A 13,029-nucleotide genomic window follows, 5' to 3' on the forward strand; every position below is an offset into this window, starting at 1 on the left:
CCGGCACATTTGCATGATCAGTTAATACTTCTGAGATCAGTCACTAAAATCTTTTTTACTATCGGACTTACCAAAAATTATCCCAGTAAGTTAAAATCAATTATTCAGTTCTTTTATATTCACGATTAACTAAAAATATTTATTCACCTCATTTTATTTGTTTGCACGATTTTATTTGTCGTTTTATTTTTATTTACTTATTACTCATATTACAATAATTATCATTAAATTATTACATTGTATGCATTACATTATATGTATTATATACGTTACTAATAAATACTATATTTTGAAGTATTTGTAATGTAGATAAATTTAGTCATCACTAAGATCGATAGTAAATACAAAAGTCAATAAACATAAATAAATTTGCATAAAATATTTCTTTCAAATATGAGAGTGTAAATAAGTAAACATTTTATTGGTAAACTATTTTTGTTGCATATTTTGCGTGTGTGTGGGTGTGATACACACACATTATAAGTGAATTCATAAATTATTACAAGTGCGCTATTGCACAAAGCATGTATGTATGTATGTAAGTAGGTATGTACTTACATATGTATTCATACATACGTACATTTTTAAGCAGTATATGTGTAAGAGTAAATATATATTTATTTGTTTAAGTATACTTATGGGTATATTTGAAAAGCCTACATTAGTCGAGGTCACTTAAAACTACTTAAATATATTTACTTAAACTTTTTTATTTAACATTAAATTTTTATACAATTTTAAACATAATTTGTACATTATTTACAATAAAAATATATAAAATTTTTTTTACGACATCTTTAAAGACTAAGCTGCGTTTGAAGGGACTAAATTAGAAAAATTAAAAACTAAGACATTTGATATTTAAATTTATATATTGAGCCGAAAGTATTTTATTTGGTGTTAACACTATATTTTGGCTTAGCTTGTGAGTGAATTTCGGCAGAGCTTGTTAAATATAAAATTTTAGAACCAAAATGTATATGCAATAATATTTTGAAGTGGTGCGCTAACTGCGAATTTATCTGAGTCAAATTTTTTTATTACGTAAAAGCTTTTCTGTAAGTTTTCTTGAGAATATTGACTGTTTTTGAGCGTCACATTTCCGGTTGTTGGTTTTATTTTTAATAATTTTGATAATCTTAAATATCCAGATAATTATTTTCTTTTGCCACCACATGCAAACATCGCCCCTTTCTTTTTCCGTTGGAATCAAAACGTCTTTTCGAATGATGAGTTTACTTCGTAGCTCATACCGTAGCGACGGTAGTTCTTTATTCGTTTTGCTGATTTTCTAACAGTCTGCAAATTTTTTGAACTTTATTAGAACTTTTTTTCGTAATATCTGGCAAAAACTCGCTTCGAAATAGCTCGGTTTTATTACAAATTTCGCTGAAGATGGCACCGAAGGCCGAAAGGATTTTGTCTCCGTGTTTAATTTTACAAGGAATGTTGTAAAATTTTTCTAATTGAAATTCAAATTCAAATTTAAATTAATATTGAAATTGAATTTGAAATGGATGTTGAAATTGAAATTTATTTTAAAATTAAAATTGAATTTGGCTTGTTCAGCTTTTCAAAACTGCGACTTTTAGGCATGAAATGAGTTTTAATATTTTATTTTTTTTTTTAATTATATGATTCCAATTCCATTTGTCACATCCGCCACAAAACGCTGTCCTCACCGTCATAGCCAGATATTTAGTTATAAAAATTTCAAATTTATTAAACTATCGTTGGAGGAAAAGTTCCTTAGGTTTGATGAAAATCATATCAACATATCCTATTCCTCACTTAAGTATACTCTATGCATTAGAATTTGATTGGCGTTTGTTTTACAAGTGAGAAATTGCATTTTTTTTAACTTGTTTAACACAAACACGACAAAAAAGTTATGTGACATCCAAATACCTCAGATTAATGCAACAAAAAATCGATTTTATAAAGCTAGATATGTCGTTCTTCTTTTTTAACAAGAAAAACTATAGACAATACATTGTTGTGAGATATTCCACCTGGGATTTTATAGGAATAAGTCTACCAAAGCACAGAAACGCAGCCGAAATTGGATATCGTATTGCGGTACAAAATAGCACGTCCAGTAAAATGTGATAAAAATAAAATTAAAATAGTGCCAGGGTTGTAATGGAAGTGAGCTTTTTTCATACCACCCGGAATCGGTACCGAATTCGGGGTCGTAAGCAGTGTACAAGGTATACATATCTAGTTTGAAAAGGATAATAAAAATAAATGCAATCAAGAAATATATACCATTTGATATGATTTACTTTACAATCCGTGCTACTCTCCTTTCAGTGTAAAAATGTAGTGAAAAACTAGTTCAAAATATTTTCGATTTTACTTCGCCACGACTTCCTTATTAATCCATTACTTTCCTAACCAATAAACAGTTTATTCAACAGGTAGGTAAAAAAAAATGTTACCACTTGTACAGAGTATCTCAAGCAGTAGAGTGAGGTCATAGTGCCACCAGACATACAGATTTTCAAAATTATAGTTGATAAATTTTTTGCCCAATAACTCGCTATCTAAACCATTATCATGTTTTGCTTTCATTACAAAGTTGACAGTAATGGGGCTAACCGTTCCTGCATTACAAAGCGAAAGCTGTGATCTACACTATCGTCATCCTTGATCATTAATAAATGAACCAATTTAATTTTGCGAAGTATCCTGTCCATGCGGCGCTTTCTCAACAATCAAGTTATAGTTGAGAACGATTTAACAACGAATGGGTGAGTTCGCTTTCAAAACTTTGTTTAAAATTTGACGTGTTTCAGCATGTATTTTTTGAGTGACCAATGAATGGGCATTTACTATGGATTATTAATGAGAACTAAAATTAGAGGAACATTTTTTTAAGTTTCGCCCTCTATTTTCGCGACTTATGTACAGATTATGTATGACGCCGTAACATTTTGCGTAGCAGTCCCTCACATTCATAGTTACCACTATATAGTTAATTCATCAAGGCATTTAGGTTTACTATCAGTCACTGAAGTGAATGAATGCTCTTATATGACAGGAATTTTATTTCAAACGAGAAATAAAATAATTTAAAAAAATTTAAGCTAAACGGTTTTATTGAAAACAATACTTGCATGAAGTAATAATAAAACTAAAAGCTAGAAAATAATTAGGTAGGTCCTATGTACTAGTCACCACACTCCTCATCAATCTAGGACGTTGATCAAACAATTACATAAAAGCGTTGATCGCGTGGAATTTCTAAAAATGTGAACCTTATTAAGGTTCAGTTGGTCTTATATATAACTATCAATAGAAATTTGACGCGCCCAACGCTTTTATTTAATTGTTTGATCAACGTCCTAGATTGATGAGGAGTGTGGTGACTAGTACATAGGACCAACCTAATTATTTTCTAGCTTTTAGTTTTATTATTACTTCATGCAAATATTGTTTTCAATAAAACCGTTTAACTTAAAAATTTTTTTTATTATTTCATTTTCAAGTTTTTAGTCTTTATTTAATTGCATATTATTTCTCATTATATTTAGTTCATTTAGTGACTCATTATTAGTAGGACTCTTACCTGACAATTTGTTACAATCTAAGTCCTCAATACATAATCCTTCCAAGAACTTTACTCGACTTGGCGCCACGTATGCTTGTCCCTCCAAGAACTCCAAAGTATTTTGATGTCACTTCTACAGGACTGTATGTAACATTTGTTCCAAATATGAGCCAAATCGGACCACAAATACGAGTATTTTTAATATTTCAATCCTTGCGCCACCTGGCGGGGATTTTTTTATATGTCGCTTTCTGTTCCTGTATGTAATATGCGTTCCAAATATGGGCCAAATCGAACCAAGAATACGATTTTTTTTAATATCTCTATCCTTGCGCCACCTAGCGGCGATTTTTTTCACATGCGGCTTTCTATTCATGTATGTATTATGTTTTCAAATATGAACCAAATCGGACCACAAAAATGTTTTTTTTTTAATATTTCGATGCGCCACTTATTGGATTTTTTTTTCTTATTATTGCCTTATCATCGGGTTCTGAACTATATTCCAAGTTTCAAGCTTGTAGCTTATCGTGAAGTTACCTAAATTTCAGTTACAAAATTGGTGCCGGCCAGCCAGCCACCCTGTTAAGTCAAGCTAAATAAAACCGTTTAAAAATCACTCGTTGCTCACTTACTTAATTGGCGCTTAACCGTTTAAATGGTTATGGCCATCCAACAAAGCGCGCCCGTCGCTTCTTCGCTCCACCAACTGGCGCCAATTGGTAATACTAAGGGAGTTTAAATAGTTTTCTACCCGATCCTTCCTTCGGAGTGGGGGCCGCCCTCCTCCTCTGCTTTCTTCGCCTTTTCCGATAGAAACACTTTCTTAGCCGGAGCGTCGACTTTGATTCGCATAACACGGCCCAGCGTTATACACAATTCGCCCCTTAGTTTGTTAGTGAGAACTTAAGTAATGTTTTGCGGCACAGGAATCTTATAGCGCTTTCCTTTCTGTGCAAGGGTTGTAAATATATATTGTTCTTTTCTGAAAAGCAGGCAACGCCTTTACGGGATATTTCGCCCTTTTGTGAAAATTGATACCTGATCGCAATGCAAAAGCGTTACACTTTCTACCCTGCATAAAATAACGATTAGGCAGTGTAACGCTGGTAAACCAGCTGAACGTGACAATTTATTTTAGTATCGTCATAAGTTTTGAGCGAAGAAAATTGAAATGGAGGCAATTATTTTAAATTTTTATTGTTTATTGACAGCGCGCTTGTGAGAATCAGCTGATACACATGGTAGCCATTTATTTTATTTTCATGCATTACGAAAGTTTCCCCCTTTCAGTGGTAAGAGTAACTCTATTAAGGGTTTAGCATTTAATCTATTATACAATACCGAATTCTGTGCACATTGGAAGAAGAAAAACATTTTTTCTTTTTTCATACCACCCAAATGCCTATTGCAACTAACAATTATATTATTTAAAATTTTTTTTATTATTTTTGTTTTATTTTTGTTTTTATTTATTTTTTTTTTTTTTTTTAATTTAAAAACTAAAATGTATGATTTTTGCAGCACACTTACATATATCCTTCATATTAATAAAACGTACACTTAAAAATCTATTCATACATTTAAAAATGCTCAAGTCTATTGGTTTGAAAACTTTGTTTTTCTTTCTCTCAATTAATATAATACACACACACTTTTTTTATATTAAACTAAATACTACATTTTATTGAGGCGTAAATATACAAATATTGCAATTGTTGGAAAAACATATACGTAGAAAATAAATTCTTTTATATAATACATATTTTGTGTGTTTGTATGTGTATTTGTGTATTATATAATTGTTTTTTTTTTTTATCATATAACGAGATCTTATGCATGTATGGGAATAATATTTAAACAAATTATTTTTTTTTCTCTTCAAATCGAAGCATATGTTATAATTCTATAACTTTATTTTTTCTTTTTATCCCTTAATTGCTTTCCATTCATTTTCTACGCATTCTTTTCTTCCCTGTTAAATATTTTTTTTTTTATTTTTATATATTTTTTTCTTCCTTGCCACTCTTTTTGTTATGCTTTTACTACTAGCTTATTCTTTTTCTTACATATATATACTTTTCCTCTTTCTTCGACCTTTGCTCTTTTGTGTGTTCTTCTATTTTCTTTTTCTCGCTTTTCCTTTTCCTTCTTTATTTTATTTTTTATGTGTGTCTCTGGTGTAGTTATGTATGTATTTGTTTTATATTTTACAGATTTTATACACTATTTTTCGAACTTAAACAAATTTTTATGTATATCCTACTTGTATAGCATAATTATCAGTGCTTTAACCCTATGTTGCCTTAGCTTTATGTTCACGACTTATCTTTTTTAAATACTAAATCGTTTTAACTGCATTTGGTGTGAGCTCTTCAGCTCTACTTTTCAAATAATCTTATAGGCATAATTGTGTATATGTGTGTGTTTGTCTATGTATTAAATGTCATCCCTAAGTCTAAAAACTAACCCATATATATACGTTGGGGTTAAATAACAGTCAAAAATTATTATTCTTAAATATTCTTTAAAAATTCTTCGCCAGCTCCTAAAACATGCTCTGTTTCCTATTTATGTCTACATTTCTTCTTTTTCATACACAAATTAGTAAATTATTGCCTTGCCCTTAACTTGGAACGCTTTCTCTTTATTTTATTTCTACTTTATACTTACACACACACTCTCACTAAATCTTCCCCACATAATCTTCCCGCGTGCCCCACTATTTCTTATTTAATCTTCATTCTGCACCTCAGGTGTCGGTTGATGTTCCAATTTAATTTTCATAAGTGGTGATTCACGTGTCGGTGGATATGCTGCACCTGCACTAGCAGCACTTTCGGCATTACCAAAGAATTCACTTGGAAAGAAATCTTCAAAACGCGGACTTTTATTGACAGACTTTTGCAGCAAACCATTAGCGATTGCTTCAAAGTCAATACCTGGCGGTAACGTTTCAGCAAAACGTTTGTTGAATGTGTAATTGTTCGCCCCTTGCTCCTTATTTTTATAGTGAGCATAGACAGCTGCTTGATCTGCAGCAGCAGCAGCAGCACCAGACATTTTTTGTCCACCAACAACGCTACCACCATTACCGCTAGCACTACTACTGCTACCACCGCCAGCAGAGCCTACCGAACCACGTGATTGATTACCATATTGACGCGCTTGCATTGCTTCTTTCAATTCTCGTTCACGATCACGATCTCGTTCGCGATCTCGCTCTCTTTCACGCTCACGTTCCCTCTCTCGTTCGCGTGCATAATTGGCACTACTTTGCTGATGCAATTGGCTAACACGTTGTGCAGCTTGCGCTGCTGGCATTACATTCAAACCGGGTATACCCATTAAACCGAGCGCACTCAAATCGGGCATACTATCGGAAGTGCGTCGTGCTTCGCCTTGTTGTTTAGCATTCGCTGCCGATACTTGATCTTCAATTTCGGAACGTTGTAGATACGCAGGTGATTTGTACATATTCATTGTTTGTGAAATAGGTGATTGTTGTTGTTGGGACATTAATTGTCGGCGTAGCGTTTCGGTCATTGTGGATAGGGGACTGGGTGAATCGGGCGGTGCAAGTGCAGCATTTTGTGCGGCTAATTTAGCGGCGTTATGATAACCATTAGCTGCAGCAGCAACGACAGCTGCATTACCAGCGGCGCCAAATGGTGATGCCTGTGGATAAAGTACAGAGATTTGGGAGAAAAGAGGAAGACAATTAGGAAACTGGGAATAGACGTTATAAAATGCGTATGTACTAAATATAGTAAATATAGTGTAAAAAACCGTCGTCTTCAGTGCTGTCATAACCGTTACACTAAAGATCCGTATATGCGTTTCCATAGTCTATGTTTTACCTGCATTTAGTCATAGTCTGAGGTGTAGCCATAGTCTGTCTTGATCAAAGTCATAGCCTTAGGTGCAGTGAAAGTCGTAGTCATAGTTATAACTAATTGTAGTAAAATTTTCTGGGATTTTCGGTGTCGAAGTCATGGCTATACTGTGAGCCGTTGTTAGTTGAAGTCATAGTCATTGTTCTCATCGTAGTCATAGTCAAAGCCATTGTTCTAATTGCAGTCACAGTTAGGTGAACTCATTTTTAAGTAACTTTTTTGGCATATACATACGTTGTCTGGATCATAGCCCTTATTCTAGACTTAGTCAGTTAAGATCTTAATCGTTTTGATAGTTTTAGTCGTAGTCATGATTAAATTGCATTTTCGTAATCAAAGCAATTGTTCTAACCACAGTAATTTTTGTAATTTTAGTTACATTTTTAGTTGAAGTGTTTTAGTTGTAGTAAAATTTTATTGCATGCACTTAGTCGAAGTCAGCGTCATTTTTATAGTTCTGTTCATAGTTATTATCTTTATCATTGCTATGCTCTTAGTCTTAGTCATAGTTTTATTAAAACTGTGTTGATTTTCGTAGTAGAAGCCCTAGTTGCAATCGTAGCCGAATTTTTATAGTCGAAATCTTAGTCACAGCTCTAATTATAGTCATAGTTATAGTCATAATGATAGTCTCATTTGAAGTTACAATGGTAACCAGTTTTGTGGGTAGTTGTAGTCAAAAATGTATTTAAAAGTTCCCCCGCAAAACCTAAGCATACAAACTCCTCCCCAAACTTACAGCTTGCATTTGTCCATTTGCATAAACATGACCCAAGTCCTCTTTAATTTCACGATAATCTCTGAATACTACCGCTTTTATAACAGAACGTATCAATTCTTCTGGCCACATTCCTAACAGAATGCGTTGTGGACGTCCGCGTGCTTTAGGTCGTGGATCGGTACCGCCATCCAGTGATGGACCCAACATATTATGTACCCGATTCGCATATAATACGAATGTTGGATAGGGTATATCATATTTGCGCGCAGCTTGCGATAACGAAAGTCCCTCTTTCAATACGCTAAATATTGCTTCGGCCATTGCTTCGGGACGCCACGACTTGAGTGGCCCACGTTCACGAAATCGCAATTGTTGCACAAGATTTTGTTGATTTGTATTCCAACATTTTTGCCACATCGATTGCAATTGATATTGGTAACTATCTGCTGAGACGAAAGTGGGAGGACAAACAAAAATATTGCGAAATTTGAATTTCTTCTTAATTTTAAGGGAAATTAAGGACAGTTGTTTTATTATTGAAATAATGAAAAATGCATAGTGCGTTAAAGTTTTTAAAGTCAATTAAAATATATATATATATATATTTTTCAACTAACCGGTTACTGAAGAGCTTGAGGCACCACCCATCCAAGGATGTCCGCTTTCTATCATTTTAGCCTGCAAAGATAAAACAAAACAAATACATAGTTAGCTTTTAATTCAGAATTGATATGTTTTTAATATTGGATCAAATATTTCTAAAACATGTATTAAAAATAGAATATAAATTATTATCGTATAGAAATATCTTTTGTAGCCACAGAAGCATCTTAATATATAAAAAACACCTGTCACAGGTTTGAGGCCAATGGACTCCTAAACTACTGAACCGATCTTGAATTTGTTTTGCACCCCGTGTGTAGTTTGATCTAACTTGAAATATAGGATAGGTCATATCTCCGTTTATGGTCGCAATATTATTTTATTGCAAATTTTTTTATTTGTTTATACGTAATATTAAAATGTTACGTATACGCAGTGGTACTCATATATTCAGGTAGTGCGGATATACACACTTCCGTGTAATTGCTTGGTGTTTAATTAAACAACCTGCTTATCAATAAAAAATATTATAGCGAATGATATCAAGTATAGCACATCAGCAGGCCCGCGATTTAGAGGTACTATGACATTTTTTTAATACAGGAGAGTCTTTAGTTGTTCCACGTGCAATTTTTAAGCCGAATTTCAAAAGCAACGGAAATCTGCATATCGTTTTAATATTATAGTGAAGTGTGAAAAATAAAAATCTATATATATAAAAAGAAAATCTTAAATGTGTGTTAGTTGGTCGCCGGTGTTTGAAGAGATGCGTCGGTCGATTTTGTTCAAACTTTCACACAAGTTGCGTAAACCTCACGCGGTGGTTACTACAGGTACAGGGTCTCGAGATATAGGCCAAAACGTCGACCAGTGAATGCCTAGACAGCGTTATACAATATGGATGTCAAATTAAAGCTGTTGATGAGTGACTTGGTACAGAGTAATATATTATCCATAGACGGACTGGGACTGGGATTAGGACTAGGACTGGGACTGAGACTCGGAGTGGGCCTGGGACTGGAATAAAATACATACCACCATCTGGGACAGGCAATAAGGGATGCAGAAGAAGAGAAGGAATTGAGAGAAGAGAAAAGAGAGAAGGAGATTGAGAAAGGGATGGAATGATACGAAGATGGAGATAGATGAAGCGAAAAACACGGAGGGAGGAGTGAATAAAAGGATTAGGAAAAAGTGAAGATGAGGGGAGGGCAGAATCAGACGGAAAAAGCTTATTAAAATGTATGCAGATAGGTCAAATTTAGGGCAGGACAACGTCTGCCGGGTCTTCTAGTATATAAATATAAAAATGCCATTAATAAGTTTATGACATTATAGCAATTAGACGTGTTATAACACTTTGTGAATATCCTCAAGTACTGTAAACCGAGAAATGCTTCAATTCTCTGTATAAATGAGCTGAGTAAAAACCGAAGTAATACGGCGTTCTTTAAGTCTCTTTGAAATATTTTGTTTCAAAAATTCTTTTGAGTGATCTTTCAAGAAAGGCCTTATTGACTAGAATTTTATTAGTATAATATATCCCAATAAGCAACGAGTGAATTGTATTTTGCCTACTTTGAAATTCTGGATGAAAATTCTGTATTTAAAATTTTTTTAAATATTGTAAGATTGACGCGTTTTTTTTTTTAATAATATTTATATCTTATCGGGATTTCGGTTCTGATTGGGTCTTTTTGGAATTGAGATCGTAATTCGGGTCGTACATGGATGAAGAATGGAAGGAATTGAATGGTTTTTATATTTAGTACTTCGGGAATTATGTATTTTATCAGGTGTATGCATATGAAACCGGTATTTTTTATTTAAAAAAAACACATTTTTTTCAAGAGAATGGTAACGAATATTTTATTCAAAGTAAGCGCCCTCGCTAGCTGCACATTTTGACCACCTCTCAGGCAATTTATGGATACCCCGCCGAAAAAAGTCTTCGTTTTTTGAAGCAAACCAGTCATCGAGCCATTTACCAACATTTTCGTCAGAAGTGAAGCGCTGTTCGCTAGTTGTGTGCCCCATCGATGCAAAAATAAGTCGGATGGAGCCAAGTCTGGTGAGTAAGAGGGGTGGGGTAGCGGTTGCCAGCTGTACGACTCAACCAATTCCCGAGTCTGTTTTGTTCGGTGTGATGGTGCCTTGTCATCGAGAAAAATCACCTTGTCATGCCTAGTTTCATATTCTGGGCGTTTTTGGCGCAAAGCACAGTTCAAATTGGCCAACTGTTGTTGGTAACGTTGACCATTAACACAGTTTCGCCTGGTTTTAGAAGCTTATATGGGATTACACCACGCTGATCCCAGAAAACACAGAGCATTGTCTTTTTTCCGAAGCGATTTGGTCTTGGGGAATATTGTGCTGGTTGGCCATGGTCCATATACGATATCTTGTATTTGGGATTCACGAAATAAATCCACTTTTCATCGCCAGTAACGATCTAATGCAAAAACTACTTTCTTTTTTGTCTGGCGAGCAGCATTTCACATGTTGTTTTCCGATTTTCCTGCTGTCTGTCGTTCAGCTCATGTGACACCCATCTTCCGCTTTCATGATCTTTCCCATGGATTTCAAACGTGTGGAAATTGTTGTCTGGGACACATTTAGTTGCTCTACGAGCTGTCTTTGCGTCTGACTATCGTCTTCATCCCGCAAAGCCTGCAATTCAACGTTCTCTAACAATTTCTGTGGTTTGCTGCGGTCAGCGATTCTCACATCAAAATTACCACTTTTAAACTTGTTGAACCACTTATTATACTGCGTACGACCAAGAGCGTGCTCTCCGTACACTGCGACAAGCATTCGATGAGATTCTATCGCCAATTTACTCAAATGGAAGCTGAAAATGAAGGCTCCCCGCAAATCGTTGTTTGAAGGCACGTATTTCGACATTTTCAAGAGCGAAAAAAATACGATGGTGTATGAAACTTGAAATGTTTGGTATTGGATATTGTTGACAGACCATAAGATGTCAACTAGCGCCAATGTTAAGTTTTGACTTTTCCTACAATTGTGCCTACTGATCGCTAGATGCCAATACCGGTTTCATATGCCTACACCTGATAGTTAAGGCAGTTTTAATAATTCTAAATTCTAAGCTATTCAAAAATATCCACAAAAGTAATGCTAATGCCTTCCTATAGTACTTGCAATTCTATGTATTCACATACCAACTTCCAGCAAAAACTTTAATTACATTTGCGTGCTTTGGTTACATTTAAAATTAATGAATGAATGGACACTTAAGACAATAGTACATTTACCTATATAATATTTGCTATAACACACACACACACCTACACAACCAACATTAGTAAACTAGGTTTTAGCTTAGCATTGCAAAATAGCTGGCAGGCAAAACGCTTGAACACATTTTGTGAATTTCCTTACTTTTTTTCTTTTTTTTATGAGAAACGGAAGTTTTAACTACTATTAAAATTCACATCCGCTACCACAAATCCCATGCAATCTGGCATCTTTGCAAGGCAAAAATGAGTAACGAAAAGCAAACGAATAATATGCAAACAGAAAAATACATAAAAATAATGCAAAGAAAAAATATATATAAAAAAGAAAGATATTTGCAATCGCACGATTTAAGCAAGTCATTCCAGCGCCTGGCTTCAGCGCCTAAAAGGCTGCATTTCCGTTTTACTAAATGCTAAGCAATGTGAAAGCTAACTTAAGCGGCATAAGCCAGCGAGCGCGCGTGCCTCTTTCACTTTAAAAAACACACGTAAAATTAAAAAGAATAATTGTTATGCTTACAGCTCAATTGTTGCATTGTTTTTTTTTTTTTTTTGTTCTTTCACTCAGTTTCACAAAATGCTGTTTTGTTTGAAATTTATTAATAAACCCACAACACATTTGCATATGTACAGTGCACAGACATACAAGAAAAAATGGCAAACAAAAATTAATTCAGCAAAAAAGTCTTTGGTAAGGAATACTAGAGTGCAGAAATAAAGGAAATGGCTTAGTGAGGAAACAACTAATTGCTTTTAAATAAATCACTCGCTATTCTCGTCGGATAAACGAAAGCCAAATTGTAGGTGGTTGAAATTGTGTAAGATTTGTATAGATGGAAATAAGTAGTGGTAAACAGTGGACAATTTTGAGATGCTTAGGAACAAACTTGTATATTTGTAAACATATTTTTGCCTTTCGTAATTATACAACTCTATATTGAATGCTTTGCTAGTTAAGAATTTCAAATGTAATGTTTTCAAATTCTCTCCCAAAAT

The 13,029-nt window shown here is 34.1% G+C and overlaps 1 protein-coding gene across 5 annotated transcripts in view; it reads right to left on the minus strand.

Annotated features, from left to right (window-relative positions):
• Positions 1 to 206: 206 nt before the first annotated feature.
• bab2 (bric a brac 2) overlaps positions 207 to 13,029 on the minus strand; it is a 196,715-nt gene continuing 183,892 nt past the window's right edge. For 4 of the 5 annotated variants that reach the window (XM_067792379.1, XM_067792378.1, XM_067792377.1 and 1 more), the window contains exons 3-5: positions 8,788 to 8,848; positions 8,189 to 8,616; positions 207 to 7,231 (exon numbers count right to left, since the gene is read on the minus strand). In XM_067792379.1, coding sequence (XP_067648480.1) covers positions 6,287 to 7,231; positions 8,189 to 8,616; positions 8,788 to 8,848 — 1,434 coding nt within the window. In that variant the 3' untranslated portion in view covers positions 207 to 6,286. The remainder of the gene's footprint in view (positions 7,232 to 8,188; positions 8,617 to 8,787; positions 8,849 to 13,029) is intronic. The other variant, XM_067792380.1, reaches the window with a different exon arrangement.

Source organism: Eurosta solidaginis, chromosome 5, assembly GCF_040869045.1.
Source record: "Eurosta solidaginis isolate ZX-2024a chromosome 5, ASM4086904v1, whole genome shotgun sequence".
Lineage (NCBI taxonomy): Eukaryota > Metazoa > Arthropoda > Insecta > Diptera > Tephritidae > Eurosta > Eurosta solidaginis.